At 45.9% G+C, this 25954-nt stretch overlaps 1 protein-coding gene across 6 annotated transcripts in view; it reads left to right on the top strand.

Annotated features, from left to right (window-relative positions):
- The window catches only part of PTPRM (protein tyrosine phosphatase receptor type M), a 749315-nt gene that overhangs the window by 239991 nt on the left and 483370 nt on the right, over window positions 1-25954 (top strand). For all 6 annotated transcript variants that reach the window (XM_054985128.1, XM_054985127.1, XM_054985126.1 and 3 more), the window contains exon 3: window positions 7140-7408. In XM_054985128.1, coding sequence (XP_054841103.1) covers window positions 7140-7408 — 269 coding nt within the window. The remainder of the gene's footprint in view (window positions 1-7139; window positions 7409-25954) is intronic.

Below are 25954 nucleotides of genomic sequence, written 5' to 3'. Positions count from 1 at the left end.
TCCCGCAAGTCCTGCAGCCAGAGGTCCTGGCCCCAGCTAGACAAATGCACCCCATCCGGGCGGTACATTGCCTCGATCTTGAACGAAATATCAGGGTGCCTGATCACGGTGCCTCCCAGCTTGAGGACGTGACGCTCCATGGCCCTTGCCAGTCTCTGTCTAATTCTGTCCACTTTTTCTGGGCAGCGTGCCCAGCGCCAGCAGCGCCTCTGCAACAGGTCCGACCAAAAAATCTGGGTCTGTGGGAAGTGGCTCCTGAGCCGCTCCAGGTCCCTCATCATTGCTCGCTTCAGGTCCGGGCCCTCCCGCAGACCCAAATCATTTTCCCCCAGCTGAATGACCAGCCCATCTGGTGGGTCCTGCCGGCGCGCCCGCTGGAGCAGAAGTGGGACCATGGCGTCCCAGCGCATGCCACGGACGCCGATCCAGGAGATCCTGATGGTGCCCTGCAGGCCCAGGTGCGTGCCCCATCCTGATGCTGCCGCGTATTCTCCAGCCCAGTGCACGATGCTGTGCCCACAAATCCAGACTTGCGTGAAGCGACCTGCCGGGAATGCAAAGTATAGTGTGTTAGCGACGCCCAGCCCGCGAGGGGCGCACGTATGTGCGATATGCGGAGGACCTCCACCGCCCTATGGCTTGGATCTGGGAGGGGGCCAGGCCCCACTCGCTGGCAGACGTGGCAGCCCTGATCCTGAAGGAGTGGGTCCCGAACTCCGTTTGGGGCAGACCCGCAGCCGCCAAGCATGCCCGGAGCACCGCTGCGAATTGGAAACGCGAGACAGGGGAGCAGTCAGCGTGCACCAGAAGGGGGGTGGGGCCAGAGGGGCGCTGAGCCAGATACTCCTCCAATGCCTGGACCGGGCATACGGCAGCAATAGCGGCGGGGCGAAGGAAGATGCTGGCCCCTCGCCCCAGCTGATCGGTCTTAGACCTCCGGATGTTGATGGTTAGCCCGCCCCGGCCCCAGGACACATCCCCCACTTGCAAGGCCCGCCCGGAGGTGTCCCCTCTTGAGGCGCAAACCAGCTCCCCCACCCGCAGGGCCCCGAAAAAGGCCAGGGAAAAGGCAGCGCGGAATAGGATGGCCTCGAATTCCGACCAGCAGATGTCCCTGGTGAGGAGCGTGATCTCACGCAGAATGGGCAGCGTGATGGGTCTGCGCTTATCCGGGGGGGGGAGCCAGGCGCCTCCACCCCTCCACCGCTCGCCTGGCCGCGAAGCAATCGCATGGGTCCTCGAAGCCCAGGGCCTTGCTGAAAAATGAAATGGCAGCCAAATCCCCCCGCATGGTGCTGGGGGCCCGCCCCAAGGCCCGTAGATAGGCCAGGTACCGCAGCACCAGGTCCTGGGGGGCGGGCCACGATGTAGGCCCCCCGACCTCACGAGCAAAGGCCCAGAACCGCTGTTCCGCCGCCGAGTAGGCACGGAGTGTGGAGGGGGCAATGGAACTGAGTACTCCCTGCATCACGGATTGTTGCCAAGAAGCCACAGGTCTTGCGGGAACTCCTCTGGCGTGGTCTGGGCTGCTGGCGCCAGGCTGAAGAATCTCTCCATTTGGAATCGAGATAGTGCGTCTGCAATGCCGTTATCCACGCCTGCCACGTGCCGCGCTGAGAACGTAATGTTAGCGGATAGACAGGAGAGGACAAAGCGACGTACCAGGCTCATGACCCGCTCAGAGCGAGAGGATTGCTTGTTGACCACCCTGACCACCGCCATGTTGTCGCACCAAAAGGTAACCTTGCTGTTCTGGAGGAGGTCCCCCCACATGACCACCGCGGCCACGATGGGGAATAACTCGAGGAAGGTCAGGTCCCTGAGGATCCCCTTGCCCGCCCAGGATGGCGGCCACCGCTGAGCGCACCAGCGCCCCTTGAAGTATACCCCAAAGCCCAGGCTGCCGGAAGCGTCCGAGTGGACCTGGAGGCTGGAGCCCAGATCCAGAGGGACCTGCCACAACGAGACCCCATTGAAACCCTCCAAAAACCTTAGCCAGATCCCCAGGTCCTCCCTCATGCCCTTCGTGATGCGGATATGGTGGAAGGGAGAGGTGGCCCCCCTGGTGGCGTGTGCCAGCCGAGCGCAAAAGGCCCTGCCCGGGGACACCACCCTACAGGCGAAGTTGAGGTGGCCAATGATGGCCTGCAATTCCCGGAGTGTGCATTTCCTGCGCGCCCTGGCGCTGGAAAGCAGTGCACGGAGGAGGGTCAGCTTGTCCGCCGGCAGGCGTGAGACCCCGGCCACAGAATCAAGCTCGATGCCTAGGTAAACAAGACGTGTTGTGGGGCCCTCGGTTTTTTCCTGCGCGAGGGGGACCCCCAGCTCCCCTGCCAGATCCTGGAACGCACGGAGCCGCTCTGCACACCCAGGCCCACGGGGGGGCCCAGATATCAAAAAATCGTCCAAATAGTGCGTGATGTGTGGGGCGCGCATGCGCTCCTTAGCCGCCCATTCCAGAAAGGTGCTAAAGGTCTCGAATGCTGCGCAGGCGACCGAGCAACCCATGGGCATGGCCTTGTCCACATACCAGCTGCCTAAGAACTTGATACCCAGTAAGCAGAAGTCCCCCGGGTGAACCGGCAGCAGCCGGAAGGCTGACTGGATGTCACATTTTGCCATTAAGGCCCCCCTGCCACAAGCTTGGACCAGCCTGACCGCGTGGTCGAATGATGCGTACTTTACTGAGCAAAACTCCTGGGGTATGGCATCATTTACTGATGCCCCCCGTGGGTACGAGAGGTGATGGATGAGGCGGAACTCCCCCGGGGTCTTTTTGGGGACCACCCCCAGCGGAGACACCCTCAGGTTCGGCAGGGGCAGGGAGTGGAAGGGGCCTGCCACCCTCCCCGCAGCCACCTCCTTGGCCAGCTTGGCTGCCACAATCTCCGGCATTTCCCTGGCGGATTTTAAATTGCCGGCGGAGGTGGGTACCCGCGGCCCTGTGTATGGTATCCGAAAACCCCCCGTGAACCCCTCGGCCAAATAACGCGTGGCCCTTTTGTTGGTGTAGCGGAGCAGGAGAGGGAGAAGCGCCCTGATATTAACTGGGGTGGGCGCCAGGCCTCCCAGCCCCCGCGGCACCTCACTTGCTAGCGGCGGTGGGCTGCGTCCCGGCGGTGCCCGATCCTCCCTCCTTGCGGGGGCCGCCGTTGGAGGACCGGCTGGCGCGAAAGGGCTGCGGACCCCCCGTGTTGCGAGTGCATGAGGCCCGGGGGTGGGGACCAAAACAAGAATCGCAGTTGTGCTCGTACTTGCATCGCGAGCGCGTGCACTTGCCCTGATTGTACTCCCAACACAGGCCTCTGCCCTTGTCCCGTCGGGAGGGCCCCCTCATGCCCCGAGAGTTGTCGCCCCGGCCCCTGATGTGGGGCCCCACCAGCCAGAGCCACAGCTTCTGGCTGATCAGGTCCCATCTAGCCCTGGAATTATGGGAGGCCCTCTTACGGAAGGCCTCATTGTATTCGATGGCAGCCGCCTCCCCCGCCAATGCCCTGGCCCTAAGGACATTACCCTGGTGGTTGGTCAAGTGCCAGCCCCTGTCCGGATAGGCCGCTTGCACCACCCCCATATAGACGGTGTAGCCCTCGAGCCAATTGCTGAATGAGCGCTCGACCCCTTCCCTCTTGGCTGCTCTGGCCTCTCGTCTGGACGGGGGGGCACTCCTCCCATCCTCCGCCTCTGGCTTGATCAGGGTGAAGACGTCTACATAGTAGCCGTCTAGAATACGTTCCCTGACCTTCCGCGATAGATGGATGCCGGGGGGGGGTCCTCATCATCCGTGAAGGATGGGATGGTGGGGGGTGCCCCAGCCGGTTTGCCACTGGACCAGACGTCCCTTGCATCGGCCTTCTCCCCCGCCTGCACTGCTCTCCGTTTTATTGCCCACCTGGGAAGCCCGGGCACTGATGCCGCCACCCCCCAGTAATCATCCCCTTCCTCCTCCTCATCAGATGATGAAGGCGTACCTGATGATCCCTCGCTGTCTGTCTCCGTCCTCCTGTGGTGCCTCCGGCGTGCTTTGCGTGCCTTCCTTTTTCGTTTGGCCCGCTGGCTCCGTTCAGGGCTGGAGAATGTATCCAAGCTACTGGCCCTCCTGTTCCCGCGGCTCCCGCTTTTGCTGCGCCCCCTGGCTGGACGCCTCTGCCGTGCCCTGGAGGGCTCCTGGTGATCTTCTGCAGAGTCGGAAGTGGAGGCACTCCCGTCCCTGCAGCGTTTGGCCACCCTCCGGCTTCTAGCCCCAGCCCCCTTGTGCAGCGCTGGCGCCTGCTCGGCGGCCGATGATGGCCCCACAGCTTCCGCCCGGGAGCTCTCCAACCGGTCCACTTTGGAGGCGAGCTGCTCCAGGGCCTCGGAAATGCCCTGCAGGGTCTCCGCCCCACCCGGGGCCGCCCCCCCGCTGGAGCTCCCCTTCCGGGGCTTCTGCCCTCTGCTGGCGTAGGCTTGTTTTGGCCCCGCGATGCCCTTGCCCCCTTTTCCTCGCCCCACTCCCTTGGTGGGGTCAGCTGCCATGTTGGTGAGGCGAGGCCCTCCCAGCGAGCCCTTCCGCCTCCCAGCCCCGGCTGAGGCCGCCGCTGCTGCTGAGCCTCTGGAGCGCACAGGACGGGCCGCCCCCGCCCCCGCGCCAGACCCAGCTTTTCCCGCCCTGCTGCCGCCCGGCCGAGGCCTGGCAGATGCTCCTGCCGTTGTCCTGCCGCCCTTCCTTGCTGGAGCCATGGCCCCGCCGCCGCCGCCTCTGGCCGCCTGGCCCTCCGCCGACCACTTCCTTCTTCGCGGGCCTCGGCCTCCTCCGCCCGGCTTCCTCCTCCGATGCTCCCGGCCTGTCGTCCGTCCGCCGCAGCTCCCTGGATCCGACGACTTCCGCGCTTCTCCCCCGAGGGCCGGGCCGTTCGAGCGAGTGCCGCGCAGTGATTTCAGCTCCGATAGAGGGAAACGGCACCGCTCGAACGTCCGACCAGATCGGCAGCGAAGGCGCGAATGCCGGGGCCCCCCTCGGCTGCTTCCATAAATAGGCAGCGGACGGACCGGAGGGAAACCTGGCCTCTCCAGGTCCGACCCGTGCCCAGCCCCCCGCCCCCGGCCGCGCTGATTGGCGGGGGCGGTTTAAACGGATTGGCTGGGCAGGCGAAGCAGCCGAGGGAGAAGATGGCGGCCGCCCGTCCTTCCCCTGGCCCCCGCCGCCCGCGCGGACAGCAAACCGGCCGCCAGGTAAGTCTGAGGCCGTTGCTTTTTATGTGTGTCTAAATTTCCAAAGAGTAATACAGCATTAGATTTGTGATGAAATGTTTACATTTAAAATTTAATCACTTTTATGTGATATAGTAAAGTATGAGACACTGGCATTCTGTGGGAATACAGATGGCTTGAAAACGTTAAAAGATTCCAGTAATGCAAAACCTTTTCTGAGTATTTGCAATATTGTTTCTTTTCTGCTGTTGAAGAAGGAGAAAGCCGCTTAATTTAATACAAGAATACTCACATGCCTATAGTTCTCTTCTGGTGTATGTGTTATCAGTATGGAATGGCGGGGGTGAGGGGATACACGCTCTTAAGCACTGACAAATCTATTAGGCTATCTGTGTGGAGAAACAGTGGAAATTGACATGAATCTTCTTTTTTTTCTGATGAATGGCATAACATTAAACGTTGTGAGACCATTGTGAAAAGTCCAATCCCTATTTCTGGAGTCATTTTAATATTATCTTACATATAACATTCTCAAAGACTGATTCTTGTCACCATTATATAAAGAATGAAGAACTTAAATTATCTTAAGTGTTCTTTCATCTATTCTTTCTCCATATTATTCATTGAATCATTTTTGAAATAGGCAAGCTTTTACTTTTTGTGTAAGTTATAATACTGTAGGACAATATGAATCTATTGAAAACTATTTATATCTTTCTAATCAAGTAGCTTTCTCTAGTCTTCTATTAAACCTACTTCTTTAGCCACATTATATTTAAATAAACCTTTTTCTGTGTGAATAGTGATATCCACTGGAGCGGTATATATCTTAATTTTTAGTGACATATTGGTCTTTTTGAATTTTAGAAACAATTAATATCAAAATACCTTAATTTTAAAGTTCAAAGAACTAGTTAATGTAGCTGCACAGTTCTTTATTTTTCTACATGGTAACATAGCACAAATTTTTGTTCCTCAGACCCAACATGGGCTGAATCCACACTACCTCGGCACGTCCCAGTGTTGCACTAAATATTCGCTAAACACCCGGAAGTATAGCGTCTTTCTAGCATGATTTAGAAATTGCTCTTGAAAGACGCTATACTTCCGGGTGTTTAGCGAACATTTAGCACAACGCCGGGATGCTCCGAGGTAGTGTGGATTCAGCCTCAGGGTTCTGCAGCCATATAACACTTAAAAAGTAAATGGCTGTTAAAAAATAAAGGAGAGCCCAAAAATAAAGGAATGCCTCTGTGGGGAGAGGAGGAGTCCTCCCTCCCCTCCTCAAGTTGCTTCCCTATGTTACAATAGCATGGGAGACGTCGTCCCACCCTGGTTTTTACTGCTCCATGCGCACAGAATATTCCACATGGAGCAGAAAAAACAGGAAAAAACCTCTCTGTCCTACTATTTTGATATGGGGAAACAGATTGAGGGGGGAGGGAGGAGCCCCACCTCTCCCCGTGAAGGCATTCTAAGGCAGTTTGTGCTCTCCTTTATTTTTAACAGCTATTCTCCAAAACTACTGTGTAGCTGCAGGGAACTTGAGTTGGGTCTGAGGAGTTCTGAGGAACCCAGACCCAACTCTTTAAAAACTTGCACTTCTATCTTGGCCCTAGGTTACAGTATATTTCGGAAAGCTAGGTATATATTGTACAAAACAAAATTCCCATTGACTTGGGAAAAAAGCACTAAGAATTTATTTTCTTATTGTCTAGGATTGTGGCTTTGAACACACAATTAGCCATATTATATGCCCTTCTTAGATGCAAGCACTGTTGAATTGTGGGTCTTATTCTCATTAAGTTCTTAACTCTAGCCTCCATTTTGTAATTTAGTTTCCCTAGTTTTGGTAAGAGATTTTGAGATCCTCTATCGTTAAAGGATTTTAAATTTGTTGCACGACAAGAAGTAGTTAAACCACTAAAACTATTTTTGTTTGTTTTCTGCAGGATCTTTTATGCTGGTGAACACCTCTGGAAGATTTGGACAAAGAGCGCATCTTTTGCTACCGCATCTTAAAGAAAATGACACTCATTGCATCGATTTCAATTTTTATGTTTCTAGCAAGACCGGGTCCAGTCCTGGTGTACTAAATGTTTATGTTAAAGTTAATAATGGTCATCTTGGTAGCCCAGTATGGAATATGTCTGGTGCTCCTACAGGAACCTGGATCAAGGTAGAACTGGCAATTAGCACCTTCTGGCCAAACTTCTATCAGGTATAACTTTTTTTTTTGCTTATTTTTTTTACTAATAAGTAGCAGGTTAAAACTCACATATTGTCTTTAGCATTGTCTGCATTAAATGTTGATATTTTGCTGTAATCTGTGTGTGGAGGGGAAAATCTGATCCCTGATCTCCAGTCAACAGAATTTTAACAAGTCCAGAGGGTTAGAAAGAAGAAAAAGTACTTGTCTATATTATTGCGAGGTGTGGTTTGTAGGAAAAGACCATTTACACTGAGACACATTATGTAGATACAGAGGTCATCTGGGTTAGTACTGTGATTGCTTGTGGCTGCTTATTGCCTAGGAAGGCCACTGTTATGGACCAGATTACGGACTCTTCCTCATCAGGTGAAGAGTATGAAGTTTCAGGGGCAGAGGCAGCAGGGCAGCTAACACCACTGCAAAAGGATGCAGTTGAGATACCACCAAGAACCTCCTTTAGCATGCAGGAGGAGCCTCAAGACTGAGTCAGCCTGCTCTCCTTCAGACACTGCCCTGTCTCCTGATTCAGACTTGAACACTGAACCCTTCATCCTGCTGCCTGCTCCTGAACCAGGGGGCTCTCATTCACCAACCCCCTCAAGCCACTCAAGGTTCCAACTACCTCAGCCCTGTCACAGTACTCACTGTGGCACTTTTAACTACCAGCAGCCTGTTCCTGGAGGAGAGGGGCCTATATTGCTACGTCCTGGAAAGAGTATTTAAGGCCTCATTTCACCTTCCACCTTTGTGGGAACAACATCTATACTGACACTGCTGGTTTCAGCTTCAGTGCCATGATTCCTGGGCTTCAGCCTAGAGGGGGATAGCTGCTTACATTGGCATGCTGTACTCATGCTTGGCTTTCCTAAACAGTCAGTAGTCACATACATGTGTAGTGCTGATGCAGATGACACTGACTGCAGTTCCTGGTAGTGCAAGGTGTGGAATCCTTTTCATACCACCTGGGGGTGGGTGGGTGGTGGTGGTGGTAAATGCTGTAAAGTTACAGCCAACCCCTGCTGAAGTTTTCAAGGCAAGAAACTATAAGGTAGTTTACTATTGCCTGCCTCTGTATAGTGATGATCTTTCTGGGAGGTCTCCCATAAAATTACTAACCAAGGCTGATCCTGCTTACCTTCTGAGATCTGATGAGATCAGGCTAGCTTGGGCTATTCAGGTCAGGACTACTACTGGTCATTATGGAAGCAATTTCAAGATACTTTATTGAGACTCCTGCCAGGTTAATGTACTACTCAGTTGCATACATTGGACATTTACAGGACACTGTTCAATACAGAAATATTAAAAAGACTTAGAAAAAGTGTTTTTCTGATGTAAAAATATAGACAAGTAACTCCCACTCACAGAACAGCAGCCAGCTTGTTAAGTGCAGAGTAAGTCATACTTCTGCAGACATTTTATTGTTATGTTTCTAAATTCATATTTCCTACCAAAAAGCTTCTCAGTATTCATGACCTTTTGAGCAATATTATTGTGCGCTTTCAGGATATTTCTTGCAGTAAATAATTATTTCTCTCTCTAAACAATGTCTTATAGGAAACAATGTAGTGTTAAACTACGTGAATAAAGAACTATTTGTAGATTAATGTTCATTTAAACCTAAGTTTTCAAGTTGTCTAGACATTTAAATATTTAATCTTTTAACAGTTCCTTTCTAAGCAGGTCTACCCAGAATCCTACCCAAGTTTATTCAATCAGAGTAACTCCTAGGAAAATGGTCTTAGAAAAATGTATTCTTATTTTCACGAAGTCTGCTTATCAGAGTTGATTGGTTGAATAGCAATATGTAACTACCCCTTCCTCCCCCTTTTTTACCAAATTGGTCCCTGACATGCCCCCCCCCCCGCCCGCACAACCCCTCCATCCCCCACTTTGAGCCTGGGGGGCTGGCAAACCTGTTTAGAGTAGATATTTGCCATTTTCTGGTGCTCTCACAGCAATATTTTAAAGGATTATTTTATGGTATGAAAGCACATTTATGTTTAAAACTAAATTTTCAATCTTCCACAGGTCATACAGTACTTCTGCTGAATTCAGTCTGTTCAGTGTTTTGAATTCCTACTTAACACTGAAATAAATTACAACCTCTTCCATTGTAAATTATTGCTTTCTAGTTTACATAGTGCAGTAATGGGCTACTGAGAAGTAAATGCACAAGTTAACTCTTCTTTATAGTCTGAAAATCCAAGCCTAAAAAAGGGAGGCTGTTACATGTTTGTTTGTTTTTGATAGCAGTTTTATAATTTTTCAAAGTTATTGATGGACAAATGTGAAACCATGTTGCAATTGAATACAACTGAAATGCTGGTGAGGAAATGTGACAAGGTTGCAAAGCATTTTATAGATACAAGTGCTCACATCTGTGCTGACCTGGACTCTACATATGTGACCGTTCAGTCTCAGGAGAGTACAATTTAATCAGGGTTTCCTAGAAGAACCCTTACTGCAGCCCAAGGATGTCAGCAGTCTGCTTAGAGATTTACAGCCTGTTATTTCCTTGTTTGACCCTTGCTCCTTTTGACATACAATGAAATGCTGAGGAGGTATTTTGAGATGGAGCCTGGAAATAGTTCATGGTGGCTTCCACATAGGGTTTTGTGGTTTCCCCATTGCTGTTGTGGAAGTATGTAAAGCAAAGCAGCATTGTGGCTCCCATGTAGTAGGTTGCTCTGCAGTTCTCCTGCCCCAGCTCTCCAGAAATGGCCATACTCTATCCCCTGAGCCCCTGGGCTTTTTGCAATTTTTAAAAAAATCAGCACTAGAATATCATTATATCGATACACCATTGTAGCTATAAGTGTAACAGGTTCTCTGAATCCCCACCTTTTTTAAAAAATGAAAGTCTATAGCCCCTTCCCTTGCAAAGATATGTCTTTACCGTTATATCTCCACAAGGGAAGGGGCTACAGACTTTTTTTAAAAAAAACATGGAAGCTGTGAATTCAAACTGTTATGTCCACATGGTCAACATGGGCAGCTAGGGCAGCTATTTTCCCTGAACCTGCCCTACTAATGGCTGTTGTGATGACAGGTTCAGGGGAAATGACTGCCCATGTGGGCTGGAAAATCCAAAATTAACCACTTTTGCAGCCGCCACCCCAGGCTTCATAGTAATCTTTCACAAAACCATGGAGCAAAGGAAATTTGAGGAAGTTTAGAGAAAAGCTGGGGAAACCCCAAGAAGTGCATGAATGCACCACAGCGCTGTAGGGAAACAAGGATAAAACCTGGTTTCCCAAAAGCATTGACCTTAGGACAGATAACATGCAGAAATGGCCAATGCCTACTTGAAAGAGTCTGCTTAAGAAGATGATACTTAAGAAGAGTCTGCTTAAGAAGGTGATGGTTGATCTGTTCTTGAAAATACCCTCTGTAGACTCATAGGATCTAAACATTTTCAGCTGTTTGCTGTTATCCCCTTTTAAGATAAGGTGATCCCCACTCATGGTGGTTGGCCAGCTTGAAGCTGCTTGGGATGATTAACTAGACCTGTTTCTGTTGGTTTAGAGATCTGGTTTGGGACGAGGAACCACCTTGGTTGCCTTGATTGATAATCTTTGCTAGGAATAGGACAGAGAGCAGCACAATGCTGTTATTCTGCTGGAACTCTCAGCAGTTTTCAAACTTTCTTGACTGGAATGGGAAGTGGAGGCACTGAGCTCTGATGGTTCCATTCCAACCTGGCTTAGTGATTCTGGAGCATGAGACTGGGGAAGCTTTATTCAGCTGTGTGGCAGTTATGCCAAGGTTCTCCCATGTTGTTTAATGTATATGTCAGACTATTGGGGGAGGTAATCCAGAGTTATTGAGTAAAGTGTCACTAATATGCAGGTAACATACAGCTTTGTCTCTCCACTCAGCTCAGGTGGAACAATGAACTCTTACCATAACGCGATGAAGGGTGGGTGAGGGTCAACTGAAACTCAGTCAAATAAGACTGATGTATTGTTGGTGGATGTTAGTGCTGATCATGGAAATGGGAAACAGCCCAATCTGGATGGAATTTATTCCTCTTGAAGGAGCAGGTTGCATCTTTGAGATACTATTAAATCTGGACTAGTGGATGCCCAGATTTTTAATGTGATGCCTTTAGACATCTTCAGCTGATTCACTAGCTAAAGCTGATTACTAGTTGTGACCCTTGTTTGAAAAGCAAGACTGCAATCTGGCTACAATGATCCTAGGTCTTGTCATCTTAAAGCTTGATTACTATAGTGCACTCTATACCCTTGAAGACAGCCTGAAAACTTCAGGTAGTCTAGAATGTATCAGTAAATTTGCTTGCTGGAGTGGATTATAAGTAGCACAGCATTCCATAGTTGAAAGATCTTCAATAGCTAACTGTTTGCTTCTGGTCCCAGTTCAAAGTGTGGGTTTTGACCTGTAAAACTTTATTTGGCCTAGGACGAGGTATGCAAAGGGCTACATGCCCCAACTGAGTCCTGTTTGGATGCTAAGACCTTTACCTCCTTATATCCTGTCTTTTTAAGGCTAGATTGGTGGTTACAAGCGACAGGGCCTTTTCAAAGCCCCTACAACCATCTGACCACTTTCCTGCACCTAGCATCATTATTTTATGTATTTTGACACCAGAACAAGACATTGCTATTTCAACTTGCTTTTATTTAATTGATCAATATTTGTAATTTGTACTATTTCTATTGGTTGTAAAATTCCTGACGTTTTAGCATTTGTTGGATTGTAATTGTTTTTGGTTGTGTGAGGATTTTTGTCTTATAATTATTATTGTAACTGACCTTTGGCACATGGATGGAAAGACAATATAGAAATATCTTAAATATCTAATTGGTTATCAACTCATGTTTATTCTGTTTTGGAAAAGTGTTTAAACTTTTTTTGTAAATGCTACACTGAAAGAGATTAGCTCCTTCTATTCTCTATCCTTCTATTCTCTAAAGCTATGATATACATAATGTTAAGTGAAGTCTGTATGTCGTATACATAATGTTAAGTGAAGTAAGTTGACAACTCTAGTCTAATCTGTGGTCTTAATATGGTATACTTCTGTGTCCACTGAAATGCACATGTATTCACTTATATGTTACTGCAAGGCACCCAATACATCTAAAATGCAAATAAAATCTTAAATCACTAAGAATATACTAGTGAAAACCTGGGATAACCGTAAAGTGTTTCCAAGTAGTAGGTAATCCATTCATGCTATATATGGAGTAGTTTTCAGAAAATAAACTTTAACGAGATTAGGTCTTGAAAATCATAGTAACAAAACACTTGACTCAAGCCATGTCAATGAGATTTTGTCATCTAAAAAGACTTAATAAGATTCTGAGAACAAAAATAGAGCAAAATATTGGTTCTAACCCTTAAGCAATTTACTGTGGAGCAGTAGAAGTCTTCATGGAATGAATGGTTTTAGCATTGTGTTGTGACACTGAGAGATCTCTGTCTTTTGGTGCTACACCTCTGAAGATGCCAGTCACAGCTGCTGGCGAAACGTCAGAAACTACAATGCCAAGACCACGGCTATACAGCCCGGAAAATCCACAACAACCAAAGCCTTCGACAATATAGCTTCATTGCTGTGTAAGTCCAATTTCCAATCTTGTTCACCTTAAATCACTTTCATGTGGGTGCTCAAGTTGACATTAACCTCATAAATTCTTCTTTATGAGCCAAAGTGCAAATCTGAAAGCAGAATACATGCAGAAATGTAGCGTAGGAGTGCTTTGCAGAGGCGAATGAGAGAAAAATGATCCAGGATGACAGTGAACTGTTTGATGGGATTATTTCAATGCTCTTTTCATGTAACTGCATTAAGTAACCATGCTGTTATTGCTGAATTTCTTGTCATTTTTTTCAAAATAAGTTTTGTGAACGAGAGTTGTATGATTAGGTACAATTCACCTTTGGACTACAGAAATTGTAATTGCTTAGCAAAAACAAAGGCAGGAATTTACCAAGTGAGGTCATGAATTGAAAGCAAATATATTTATTCTCTTTGTTCTGGGAAGCTGACAAGTTATCTCTGCCAGCACATTTTCAACAGTAAGCATTTAGGGTGGCAAGCAAACCTGCCTTCTTTGTTCTTATAGAGAAGGGGAAGTGGCTGGAATGAAAAGCTAATTTTGCTCTTCACTGAAGCAGGGAGGATCAGGGACAGTGCAATGTTAAACCACTTCCCTGTTTCCTGTTTGGCAGGCGTCTGAGGGATATTCTGAGGTAAAACATCTCTCAGGCAAACATCCAGCACAGCTTTTCATGAATAAATGAAATCTGTGTTTTTAACCAGTTACTTCCTCATTGATAAAGCAGCAAAATAATTTCCAAGGAATCAAAAGACTACTATGTTCTCTACAGCTTGCTGTGCAAGAATGTTACTTTATTCTAAGCCATGTGCTTTATGTGTTGCTTTTCAAAGATGTTGTGTCAGCTCTTAAGAAATGCAACATTGAGAGCTTAGACTTAAAATGGGAACATTTTAAAGACCTGGTCACTAACCATATGGAAACTATAGGGGAACTTGGACATCATTTTAGCATAAGTCACAGTTAACAGCAAGTGTTTGTAGGATGCTTTTTATTATCTTAAAGACTAGTATTCAGAAATGAAAATTCCTAATGAAAATGACACAGAGAAGTCTTTCGCACTTGGTTTTTATAGTACGTTCATTACCGTTTCATATCCCATGTTTTTCTGCCTTTTACACTTCTGACCTAGTCATGTGACGCAGCTCCGGGCTATGTTAGGTTTTCCCCAGGGTATCTGACTACGGACATATCTCGACTTTTTTTTTGCCTCAGATGCTGACTTGCACTTGGGCCGGTGAAAGTAAGTGTAAAATGTTTGCCTCTCCCCACCCACTTTCCTTTCCTATTGCAACTTGATTGGCCAGAGCAGATTTAACCACACCCATCCTCGTCAGCTCCCCTAATGCTTCTTTCATCGTTGGGCAGCAACCGTTGCACCAAGTAGCATCTTAGCTGTGCCCATCACTCGCCTTCTCTGTTTCCTTCCCAGACAAGCAGAGGTGGTGCTGGCTCTGCCCCTTCCCTTCTCATCTCCTCATCTGATTTTTTTTTCCTGAAGGGTAGTATCTTTGAGGCATCAAGCACTTTAAAACAGAATTGTGGGCTTTTAACAGACGTAGAGATGGAATCTTTCCCCAACACAAACCTAAGAAGATTATTTTCTCTAAAGCGTTCAGTTGGGACCTGGCTAAATGGAGTGGTTTCCACACACACACATGCACGCACACGCGCATGCGCGCGCGCACACACGTTACCATCCTGCAGCCTTCCCTGCATAGAACCAGCTTTCTTTTATTGCTTTTCTCTGGTTGCAGAGAACAGTAAAAAAGGCGAGTTGAGGGCAAGGGGGGGGGGAGAAGGAAGATCATTCCATGAATAGTAGACAGTTGAGGGTTAAAGGATTGGTGTTAATCTCAGTGCAGCTGCTCTTGTGCTGTTTTCTAAGTAAAAAGACTCAAACGTTCAACAGTTAGGGTTCGAAATGGCAGCACAGAGAGAGTGGAGATTTTTAGTCTTACCACGCATGCTCAAACTTAAAAACAAAATGATGCGTATTCAGTAGCCCACAAAGCTCTAGAACAAGTGAATATAAAATGCAGCAGAGAACCGAATCAGGAGCAGAGAGTGTAAAAAGGGGCAGTTCCAAGCTGGTGTGAAGGCTATAGGGCTGACTGCTCAGATCCATCACTTTTAAACTTGAATGCGAAAGCTCATAGAGTTGCTGCCTTCAGTATGAAAGAACGGTGCCACATTGGGCATAATCGGTAGTAAAGTTATCTCTAATGGGTCAATATTACAATTCCACAGAGATGGGATTCAGGAAAGCCACAGATTTGCAGTAGTAAGCCAGTGTCCAGAATGTAATAACAAATTTCTAGAATTATCAGCTTTTTTGATGTGGCAGAATGTTTGTAGAATATCAGAAATGTATTCCGATCTTTAATAGTGATTTCTGAATGAAATGTTAAAAGCAGAGCTGGGCAATAGTGCTCACTGTTTAATAAACATTTTTATATTGGAAATCATGTTTCCAATTTCAATTCCCATTTCAATAATTTAACAAAAAATACATGTTTGATTAGGTGGGTGCTAGCCCTCAAAGGCTTATACATCAATAAACCACTGTGAGCAAAACAGAAAAGCGGGATATAAATAAATAAAATCTGTTTAATATATGAAATCTGTTAATCCCCAAGGGTCCTTTTTGTTTGTTTCTGCCAAGCTGCCACTATTCAAGACTACTATATTGTGTTAAGTTCAACCTCCACCCTTAAAATAACTAATGTCTGCTAAAAAAAAAATTCAAAATAGGAATCACACTAGATGAAATACCCTAAGGGTACGTATTTGTGTAAAACAGAGTTCTTAACTAGGAGAACTTTAAATATTGATTGATTGTGCACACCAAGGCTTTTGAAGGCCATAGATATATTGACCTGTTTTCTTTATATTATTGAGCTGTTTGTCTAATCAGTTGAAAAAAGCTGGATTGACTTAAATAGTATACCTGCTTAAGTCGTTGGCTGGTGTCTACTCTTCCTCTTTCCGACAGGACTGATTTTGTAAAGCTTCTTTCACAATAGAACTGCAATAAAAGGAGACTACCTGAGAGATGGCTGCCTAGCCTTTATTTTCTTTTGTTATTATCAGGTAGAAAAATAAATTTCTTCCACATCTCTGATATTTTTTGGAGGAATTGCTCCCCCTCATAATTTTTGGAAAACCAGTTATCATTTGTATTGGGAAGGGAAAAAAGGGAATATGAACTAGGATATATACTTTTAGTAGAAGCAAACTTTTCAAACATTTGAGGTAAACTAATTTTCTCAGTATTTCCTGTAGAATGGTGAATGCCTCAGTTACCTGTGCTGGACCTGAACCCATGCTACTGTATTGTAGTATTGCAGATCAGCAATAATTCTGAAGTAAAATAAAATATAGTTTGTTGCTGTTCTTCTGAAGAGTTCCACATCGGGACTGTTCACACACAGGCCAACCACAAAGAGATTTATCTGGCTCTTTAAAGGGGGCGCTCTGCCCCTACTGCGCAAGCACTGGGGCTTTCCTATCGAAACGTGGGTAGTGAGGCGGAGTGCCCCTATTTCTCTCAGTTCTTCTTTTGCTGCCATCAAGAGAGGTTGTTCTGAGCTCTTCTCCTTGCTTATTGCAATTTCTCCACTCCTGTAACTCGGTTTGACTCATCATGTCTAAAAAAATTACTCTTTTTAAAAATATTCACAATGTGAAACAAAAATGCCTCACACTGATAAGCATGCTCTTTGTCTGCTGTGTCTGTGTGAAACCCACAACGTATATGGGATGAAGACACTGTCAGAAGTTCACACCAAAAGCCAGAAGTGACAGAGCTTCTCAGTTTAAAGCAGCATTATGGGAGAAAGTTCTCTCTGGCTTGGATACCAGCAGCAAAGTCATCTGCCGCATTAGAGCCACCAGCCCAACCCAACCCATCGGTTCCAAGGGCCAGATCTTTGGATCCTAACAAGCATCGGCCATCAGTTCCAACTGTTGTCCAGTCACATTCCCATTTGACCTCAAGTAATCCCCTTCCAGGTTGCTCACCCAAACACAGGAACCATCTCTTGCCGGATCTGACTCCTCTGGAATGTCCTGCCTCTGAACCATTAGTTTAAAAGGTGAAAAGTATGCCCAAACATCAAAAGTGGCCAGCATCTGCTACTCAGAGTAAGTGTAGCCACTCTCTGATCCTGGCTCTGTCCATTATTATAGAGGAAGAGGTCACTAATTTGCCTCAGACTCGTTCACCACCTTGCACCATCTGGGGTGATGAGGTGGACTATCTTCCATTTGATGACTTTAGTGCTTCAAGTTTATCTACGGAACTGACACAGATACCTACGACTTCTCAGGGGCCTTCCCAATACTTGGGCCACCAACAGCTGCCCTCTGCATTATGGCCCCCTCAGGCTGGCCCCATAATTCTCCTCACTGGCCCTACAATTCTGTGCGCCTTGGTCTGGCATTCCAATTCTGGCACCTGTAAATAACTCAAAAACAAATGGTAGGGTTCCAGAACCAACCAGACATCAACCAGAGGCATAAGCCTCAGAACCCAAGAAAACACTACACGGTGTTAAATTACATACAACTCTATTAGGTGCAATCAAAAATGTGTGTACAATGAATTACAGTGAATCCAATAAATATATATCAAAACAATCTCATCAATCGTCCATTTGTTCTGTCACAGTACAAAGTTCAATCCTGGTAGGCAAACCTTCAGTGAATACCAAGTTCATATCCGAACTCCAATAATTTCACAGTCTGAATTGTGGCCTGAATGTTCAACCAGAAGACTGGCCAGTCTTCTGGTTGAACATTCAGGCCACAATTCAGACTGTGAAATTATTGGAGTTCGGATATGAACTTGGTATTCACTGAAGGTTTGCCTACCAGGATTGGACTTTGTACTGTGACAGAACAAATGGACGATTGATGAGATTGTTTTGATATATATTTATTGGATTCACTGTAATTCATTGTACACACATTTTTGATTGCACCTAATAGAGTTGTATGTAATTTAACACCGTGTAGTGTTTTCTTGGGTTCTGAGGCTTATGCCTCTGGTTGATACCTGTAAATAACTGGCAGGACTTTGTAAACTCGCTGCAGTCTGTTCCTGCATTCCTGCAATTTCAGGGGTTCCAGTCCATTCTGATTCCATTGGTTCGGAGTCGTTTGTCAATTCCCGTGCCAACAGTCCTAGCACCGGCTCCAGTTCTGACTTCTTCAGTTCTGATTACCTTTGTTCCTGGGGTTCCATCCATTCCAACTCGTCGGTTCCGTACTCAATTGCCCGCTTTTTCAAATTAATGACAAGAATGTGGTCTCAAGTTCCAATGTTACATCTGAACTAGTGTTGGATTCGTCACCAGAGGAGGCTGTAGGTTATACTGCATCATCTTCCCCCAACAAGGATCATCGCTTGGTCTCAAAGCAGATGATGCTCCTGGCCAGAGCATTGGAGTTGGATGTCTCGATCTCTAATCCAAAACTCAAGAGTAAGGTGTTGCAGGCTTTGTATTCTGACTCTCCTGCTTCCATAGCCTTCCCAAAGGTAGAGGACCTGTTGGACATCGCTCACATCATGTAGGAAAATGCATTCTCGACTCCCACTAATTCTTGAAAGATCAAGAAGTATTGCTAGCTCAAACAGCAGGATTGTCCCTTCCTCTAACCATTCTCACCCATCTTCTTTGGTAGCTGAGAAGGTGCATGCCCGCTACTGTCATGGGTCCTCATCAGCTTAAACTGACAGAGAGGGCAGAAAACTGGCAGCAAAATATACTCCTCTGCGGCTCTCAACTTTAGAATCTCAAGCTTTCAAGCCATCATGGGTTCCTACAATTTATTTTTTTGGGAGAGCTTCTCAAACTATATTCAAGATCTTCCTGATGATGGTAGAGCCCTTGTGAGGGTCCTTCAAGGGGGGCTACTAAATTAGCCAAGCAACAGATGACAATGGGAAAACATGCTGTGGACTGCTCAGCCAGATCTATGGCTTCTGCCATTGTCATCAGGCATCATGCCTGGTTATGTTCAACAGTGCTCCCTCAGGATAAAAAGAGTGAGGATTTTACCTTTGAGGGCACATTGCTGTTTTCGGAGAAAAATGAAGAAATATCACCAAACCGCAGTGTCTCTTGGCATCGTTACCACGTTTCAACCACAACAACACAGGTCTAGATACCAAGGTCCTCAAACTTACCAGCATCATCCCAGAAAGTATCCCTATCGTCAGCCTTATGGTCAAAGGTTCTATCCATCATCTCAATGCCATGCTACCAAGAGGGTGTCAAGGCCAAGAGCGAAACTAACCCAAACATTCTCCCAAACCTGCTCCTCAAGGACACACGTCTATGTTCTGACTAATTGACACCGAGTCAAACACTCCTCTGATCTTTCTGGACAGGTTATATCTTATTTATTTATGTCATTTATAGCCTGTCTTTCTCACTGAAACTCAAGGCGGATTACATAGTGTGAGATCAGTACAATCAGTAGCAAGGACAAGGGTAGGCATTTCCATACAGTGTCAAGGACATTTCCATAAACAATGTCTTCGGGTAGATGAATACAAGTTTACAGAGACATAGCATTAGCAAGTATCCAATACAGGGTTGAAGAATTGCTGAAACAGAATATAATCAATTCTAGGATTGACATTAGACAATATGAAGCACAAACAGTATATATGAGTACTTATTCAAAGCAACAATATGTAAAGCAACATAATGGTGGAGCCTATGGTTCCCAACGCATTGGCAAAACATCTGCGACCTCCTCCCTACAATACCGCCTTCCTATCAGAGTAAGAGAGCCTTTTTGAATAATTCAGTTTTGCATTGTTTGCGGAAAGCCAAGAGTGTGGGAGCTCCCCTGATCTCCTCAGGCAGGCTGTTCCATAGGGTAGGGGCCACCACAGAGAAGGCCCGTGTATGGGCTGCAGTTGATTTTGTCCATGTGAAGTCTAGCACTCTGTTCGGATGAGTGAAACTGCCGTGGACATAGGGAGGGAAGCAGTCCCATAGTTATGTCAGGCCAAGGTCATGAAGAGCTTTGTATGTAATAACCTGTACCTTGAATTGAGCACGGTAGCTGATAGGTAGCCAATAGAGTGACTTCAGGATGCGAGTGATGTTCATGCTCTTGCTCGTTCCTGCTAACAATCGAGCTGCAGCATTTTGCACCAATTGGAGCCTCCTAGTTAACTTAGATGGAAGACCAATATATAGGGCATTACAATAGTCAAGTTTTAATGTTACCATAGCATGGATCCAGGTGGCCAGGTCGGCTGTGTCAAGATAAGAAGCCATCTTCCAGGCTCGAGTGAGGTTGTAGAAAGCATTTTTTGCAGCTGTCTTAGCTTGTTTTTCTAGTAGTAGCACTGGATCCAGTATAACCCCATGGCTCTTAACCGAGTCAGTGAGGGTCAAACAAACTCCATTGAAAGTGGGGAGTACAATGTCTTTCAGGATATCTGCCTTCCCAACAAGAATCACTTCGGTCTTATCTGGGTTTAATTTCAATTTATTTTTCAGCTATTTCACCACGGCTGTCATGCAGCGATCTAAGATTTCTACTGCATCCTGCGGGGACTTGGATAGCGAGATATAGAGTTGGGTGTCATCCGCACCCAACTCCATAGCTGTGAATGAGTTCTCCTAAAGGTTTTACGTAGAGGTTGAATAACATGGGAGATAGGATTGCGCCCTGTAGAACCCCACAAGATAGTTCCCATTCTGGAGATAGCTGATCTCCGACAGCAACCCTTTGAATCCGTTCCATGAGAAATGGTTTAAACCAGTCCAGGGCACATCCTTTGATGCCCATTTCTGTTTCTATTCGCCTCAATATCCCTTTGTATCTCTATGGGATGCTGTCACTAATGACTCTTGGCTTCTTTCTATAGTTAGACAAGTTTATCATTTATATTTTTCTGAGTATCTACCGTTGTCTACCATTTCGGTGCGGGACTCTGTTCTTCGGCCCTCAAGGAGGCTGTTAATGGTTTGTTGGCCAAAGGTGCCATTCAAAGAGTTCCTAATGATTCTGGGATTTACTTCAAGTATTTCCTAGTAGGAAAGGACAGGGATGTCAGTCCCATCTTTGACTTCCGTAACCTGAGTAAGTTTACTAAAGTTCAAAAGTTTCTCTTGCTTACTTTATCTACTGTCATTTAACTTTTAGAGATTGATGCATGGTTTGCAGTTATTGATCTAAAAGATTCCCGCTTCCGCATCTCCATACAACCTGATCACAGAAAATATCTTTGTTTTAAATATGGAGGTGAATGTTTCCAATGCACAGAGCTTTCCTTCAGCTTGGCTTCTGCACTTTGTGTATTCATCAAATGTATAGCAGTGGTAATTGCATTCCTCCAATCCAAGGGATGCTTTGTATACCCCTAACTGGATGATTGGTTCATATTAGCAGAGTCTACACCACTACTTAATGACCATATCCACATTGTCCTTAACACTGTCTCTAGCCTAGATCTGTTGGTGCATTGGGAAAAGTCTCTCCTTACCCCCAGTAGAACTATACACTTCATTGGGGCTAGACTTGATTCCTTTGTAGGGAGGGCCTTTCTTCCTGCTGTCAAAATACCAAGGCTGGAATCTTTGGTCCGTCTGTTTATTACCAAGCAGTACAAGTCCGCTTTCTTAATTCAAAACTACTGGATCTCATGGCTTCTATTACCTCTATTGTATTTTTTGCTTGTCTGATAATGAGGCCACTACAAAGTTGGTTTTTATGTCTCCATAATCCTATGATGGCCCATCAACAAGTGAAAATGTCTGTTCCCAGATCTGTACTCAAATTGTTGTCACGATGGGCCCAACCTGAGAATCTAACTCAGAGGTGCCAGTTTGGGAGAGTCTGTGCTGACATTTCTATAACCACCAATGGTTCAGCATTAGGTTGAGGTGTTCATTGTGGCCCTTCCTCGATTCAGGGTACATGGTCACCCACCGAATCAAAACTGCATATTAAAGTTTTGGAACTCAGAGCAATCCATTATTCCCTTGCTTCTTTTGCAGGTCTACTGTGCGACTAGAGAGTTCAGATTCATATGAACAACACCACAATTCTATATGTTCTGAACAAGGAAGGAGGGAATGACATCACTAACTCTCTGTGCCAAGGCTACAGCTCTGTGGGAATGGGCTATATGAAACAATGTGCTACCACAGGCCATACATATAGAGGATGTGAAGAACAACAGAGCAGATATGCTCACCAGGGTTTTTCACACTCACTACAAGTGGGCAATCAATAGAAAGTACATACTGCCCATTTTTCAACAGTGAGGATTCCCTACCATGGACCTTTTTGCAACACAGTTCAACGCAAAGTCCAGATATTTTTGTTCCCCTGCAGATACCGATCCCCTCTCTCTAGGAGATGCCTTCCAAATTCTATGGACCAAAGGGCTCTTTTATGCTTTTCCACCTATGCTCCTCATAACCAGGGTACTTTGCAGAATTTGGCATTTCCTCATTCATTACATCCTCGTCACCTCTTTTTGGCCGCACCAGGAATGGTTTAACGCTCTAAGCACTCTGTCCCAGGGTCAATGCCTCCACCTTCCGATAGTACCAGACCTTCTACACAAAGGCAAGGTATGACACCATGATGTAACAACTCTGAAACTGACCGTGTGGCTACTGAACCTACCAGATCTTCTTTCTCCAAAGAGGAGACTCAGATCATTCTAAATGTTGCAAGTGGTCCACATGCACCTTTTATGGTCACGAGTGAAACCGTTTCATGGTATGGCTATAACCCAAGGAGTTCTCAAACTTGCCCATTGGCAATTATTTCTGAATACTTGTTGTCACTTTAAAAACAGAGCTTGTCAGTGTCCTCCATTAAATTGCGCATAGCTGCTATATCAGCACATCATGAAAGGGGTGATGGCAAGACAGTTTTCTTCCACCACATTTCTAAACAGTTTCTCAAGGGTATCTTTAATACTTTTCCTCCAAGAACCCCACCAGTTCCTCAGTGGTGTCTCCCTCAGGTTCTCTTTAATGTTACTACCCTTTAAACCCATGCATGCTTGAAATAGGGGTGCTCCACCTCACTTTCCGTGTTTTGGTGGGAAACCCCTTGAGCATGTGCAGTAGGGGCAGAGCACCCCCTTACAGATTTTAATAGCTAGAGAAATCTCTCTGTGTCCCAATGTGTGCCTGCACAGAAAACAGTTGACAAACAACAGTTTCAGATAAATGCAACCTTGTTTTATAGATGTGAAAGGATGTCTGGACTTTGGTTGTTGTGGATTTTCCGGGCTGTATCGCTGTGGTCTTGGCATTGTAGTTCCTGACGTTTCACCAGCAGCTGTGACTGGCATCTTCAGAGGTGTAGCACTGAAAGACAGAGATCTCTCTGTGTCAAACTTTGTCTGGACTTTGTTTGCTGTGTTGTTGAAAACATAGGAGAGGGACCATGGCTCAGTGACTGAGCATCTCCCTTTGCCTGCAGAAGTTCACAGGGTTCACAAGGTCAGCCCATGGCATCTCCAGTTTAAAAAACATTTGCTGGTAGGTAATATAAGAGACCTCTGCCCAAGATCCTGGAGAGCCTCTGCCAGTCATAATAACCAATCCTGATGACAACAGACCAGTGTTCTGACTGGTTAAAATAGTGTCGTTTGTGTATGTGTGAATTCATAGAACACTACTGGTGATGGTTGACGATAGTTACAACAGTGCTGACAGTACAATTGCCTCATATTTATGCCGGCAGAATGTAAAGTCTCTCCCTTTGTCAACCATGTAGAGACCTTGCCCTCTCAGGTGCAACATTTAAATTCTGTACATGCTCAAAAGCAATAACTGTTCAGAAAATGTGACAGAAAACTATCAGAAATTTAGCATGCACCTTCTATGCTTTACTTTAAAAGTGTACCCATTGATGTCATTGAAATATTCTCCTTCTCAACTGAAGCAATTTTGATTTATTCAAGGATAGGGCTGCCAAAATTTCAAATGGTTTTCTCTGGAATGCTCTTAATTCAGCTGACAAGAGAAGTCCTTTTATTTTGTGACCTATTTATAGCCATTGGAAAACTGCAGCTTAGGGGTAGGGTTTATTTATACTGTGCAAGGAGTGGAAATTTAAGTACGTTGCAAATAGGATTTTAAAAAATAACCATCCAAATGCCTATATGTTGCCAAAACTGTAAATATTATTTTAAAGTCCTTGAGGGGTTTTTAAAAACTTTCTAAAGATGCAACAAAAAATGAAAACTATATGATTTTTTTTCTCTAAACATGTTCTGTATTAAGGGCTAGAATACAAAACATGAACCTATGCTAAACCATATGCTTGAGATTCCTGAATTGTGCTTTCATATCTGCCTGTGTTCCATAGAATGTTGTATAGAAACAACATGTATACTGTTGAAGGCTTTCACGGCCGGAGAACGAAGGTTGTTGTGGATTTTCCGGGCTGTATTGCTGTGGTCTTGGCATTGTAGTTCCTGATGTTTCGCCAGCAGCTGTGACTGGCATCTTCAGAGGTGTAGCACCGAAAGACAGGGATCTCTCAGTGTCGAACTGTGGAGGAGATGTTTGCAAGTAATTTGTATCAGAAAGGTGGGTTGGGTTGTGTCATCCTGTAAGGGTTTCCCAGGGTGTGGAATGCTAATGGAGTGCTAATGCTTCACTGTATCCAGTGAAGCATTAGCACTCCAGTGAAGCATTAGCACTCCATTAGCAATCCACACCCTGGGAAACCCTTACAGGATGACACAACCCAACCCACCTTTCTGAGTAGATACAAATTACTTGCAAACATCTCCTCCACAGTTTGACACTGAGAGATCCCTGTCTTTCGGTGCTACACCTCTGAAGATGCCAGTCACAGCTGCTGGCGAAACGTCAGGAACTACAATGCCAAGACCACGGCAATACAGCCCGGAAAATCCACAACAACCAACATGTATACTGTTGTAAAGTATACAAGCAGCCTCTAGAGGACAGCTTCTGCTTTGCATGTCCTTCAGTTTTGGGGGAAGGGGGTCCTGTTGCTGGGCGAGAGTGACTATGATGCCGTCTGGAGTTAGGTCATGCAGACAAAAACTAAATAAAACCTATTAAGCTGTTAAAAGCTGCCGTGTCCTGGTGTTCATGATACGATAAGTACATACGGATTGACATTTCTGTATTGTGTCCCCATCCGGGGGTGGGGGGGAGAGCAACCCTGCACTAACTTTTTTTGATATATTCACACTAGCAATGATGTCATATCTGGGCAGAGGGGCAGAGGGTGGGAGCTGGGGGATTCCCCCACCCCCACCAGAGGACCTGGATCCCTAGTCCCCCTCAAAATAGCTTTTCTCAAACTTTTTGAACTAGAGACCCCTTTAAACATACTCATTTATTTTGTTTCCCTTCTTCCTCTAACAGCTTGTTCCTGTCACAAAAATGGGAACATGGCTCACCTGAGGGGGTTGAAACACCTCCTGGCCTATTGTGTATTCTTACTAATTTTATCCATCTGGCTTATGCTATAAATTCCACGTTACCAACTCCTTTATACTCTAATCAGCCAGTTCCAGACAGGGAATGTCTGAGATTTTTTGTGGAGCAACTTAGCTGAACCTTCAGTCTCTCTGAGTGTGAAGATATTTATCATATTCTTGTACTCCCACCCCTCAGATCATAAATGTCTAGGCTTGTGAATGGTGTTGTGGAATGTGCAAATTCAAACCAATATAGAGCAGCTGAAGACAGGGAATACTTTTTATTGATAACACACAGAGGAAGCCGGTTGCTTCATGAGCTGGTTGCTCATGAAGAATCAGCTAAAAATTATGTTAAAGTATTGCTAATAGAGCAGGTTCCACACAGATGTTTTTCTTTGCCTTTGCTTCCAAATTTGAACACTGGGGAAGCATCTATAGAATGTTGTTCTCTTCTTGGCCATTTTCCTTGTTTTCCTTGTCCTCAGCACTCTGTTTCTCAAACCT

Source organism: Eublepharis macularius, chromosome 7, assembly GCF_028583425.1.
Source record: "Eublepharis macularius isolate TG4126 chromosome 7, MPM_Emac_v1.0, whole genome shotgun sequence".
NCBI classification, from domain to species: domain Eukaryota; kingdom Metazoa; phylum Chordata; class Lepidosauria; order Squamata; family Eublepharidae; genus Eublepharis; species Eublepharis macularius.
Note: the sequence above shows the minus strand (reverse complement) of the source record. Positions and strands in the feature narration are given on the sequence as shown.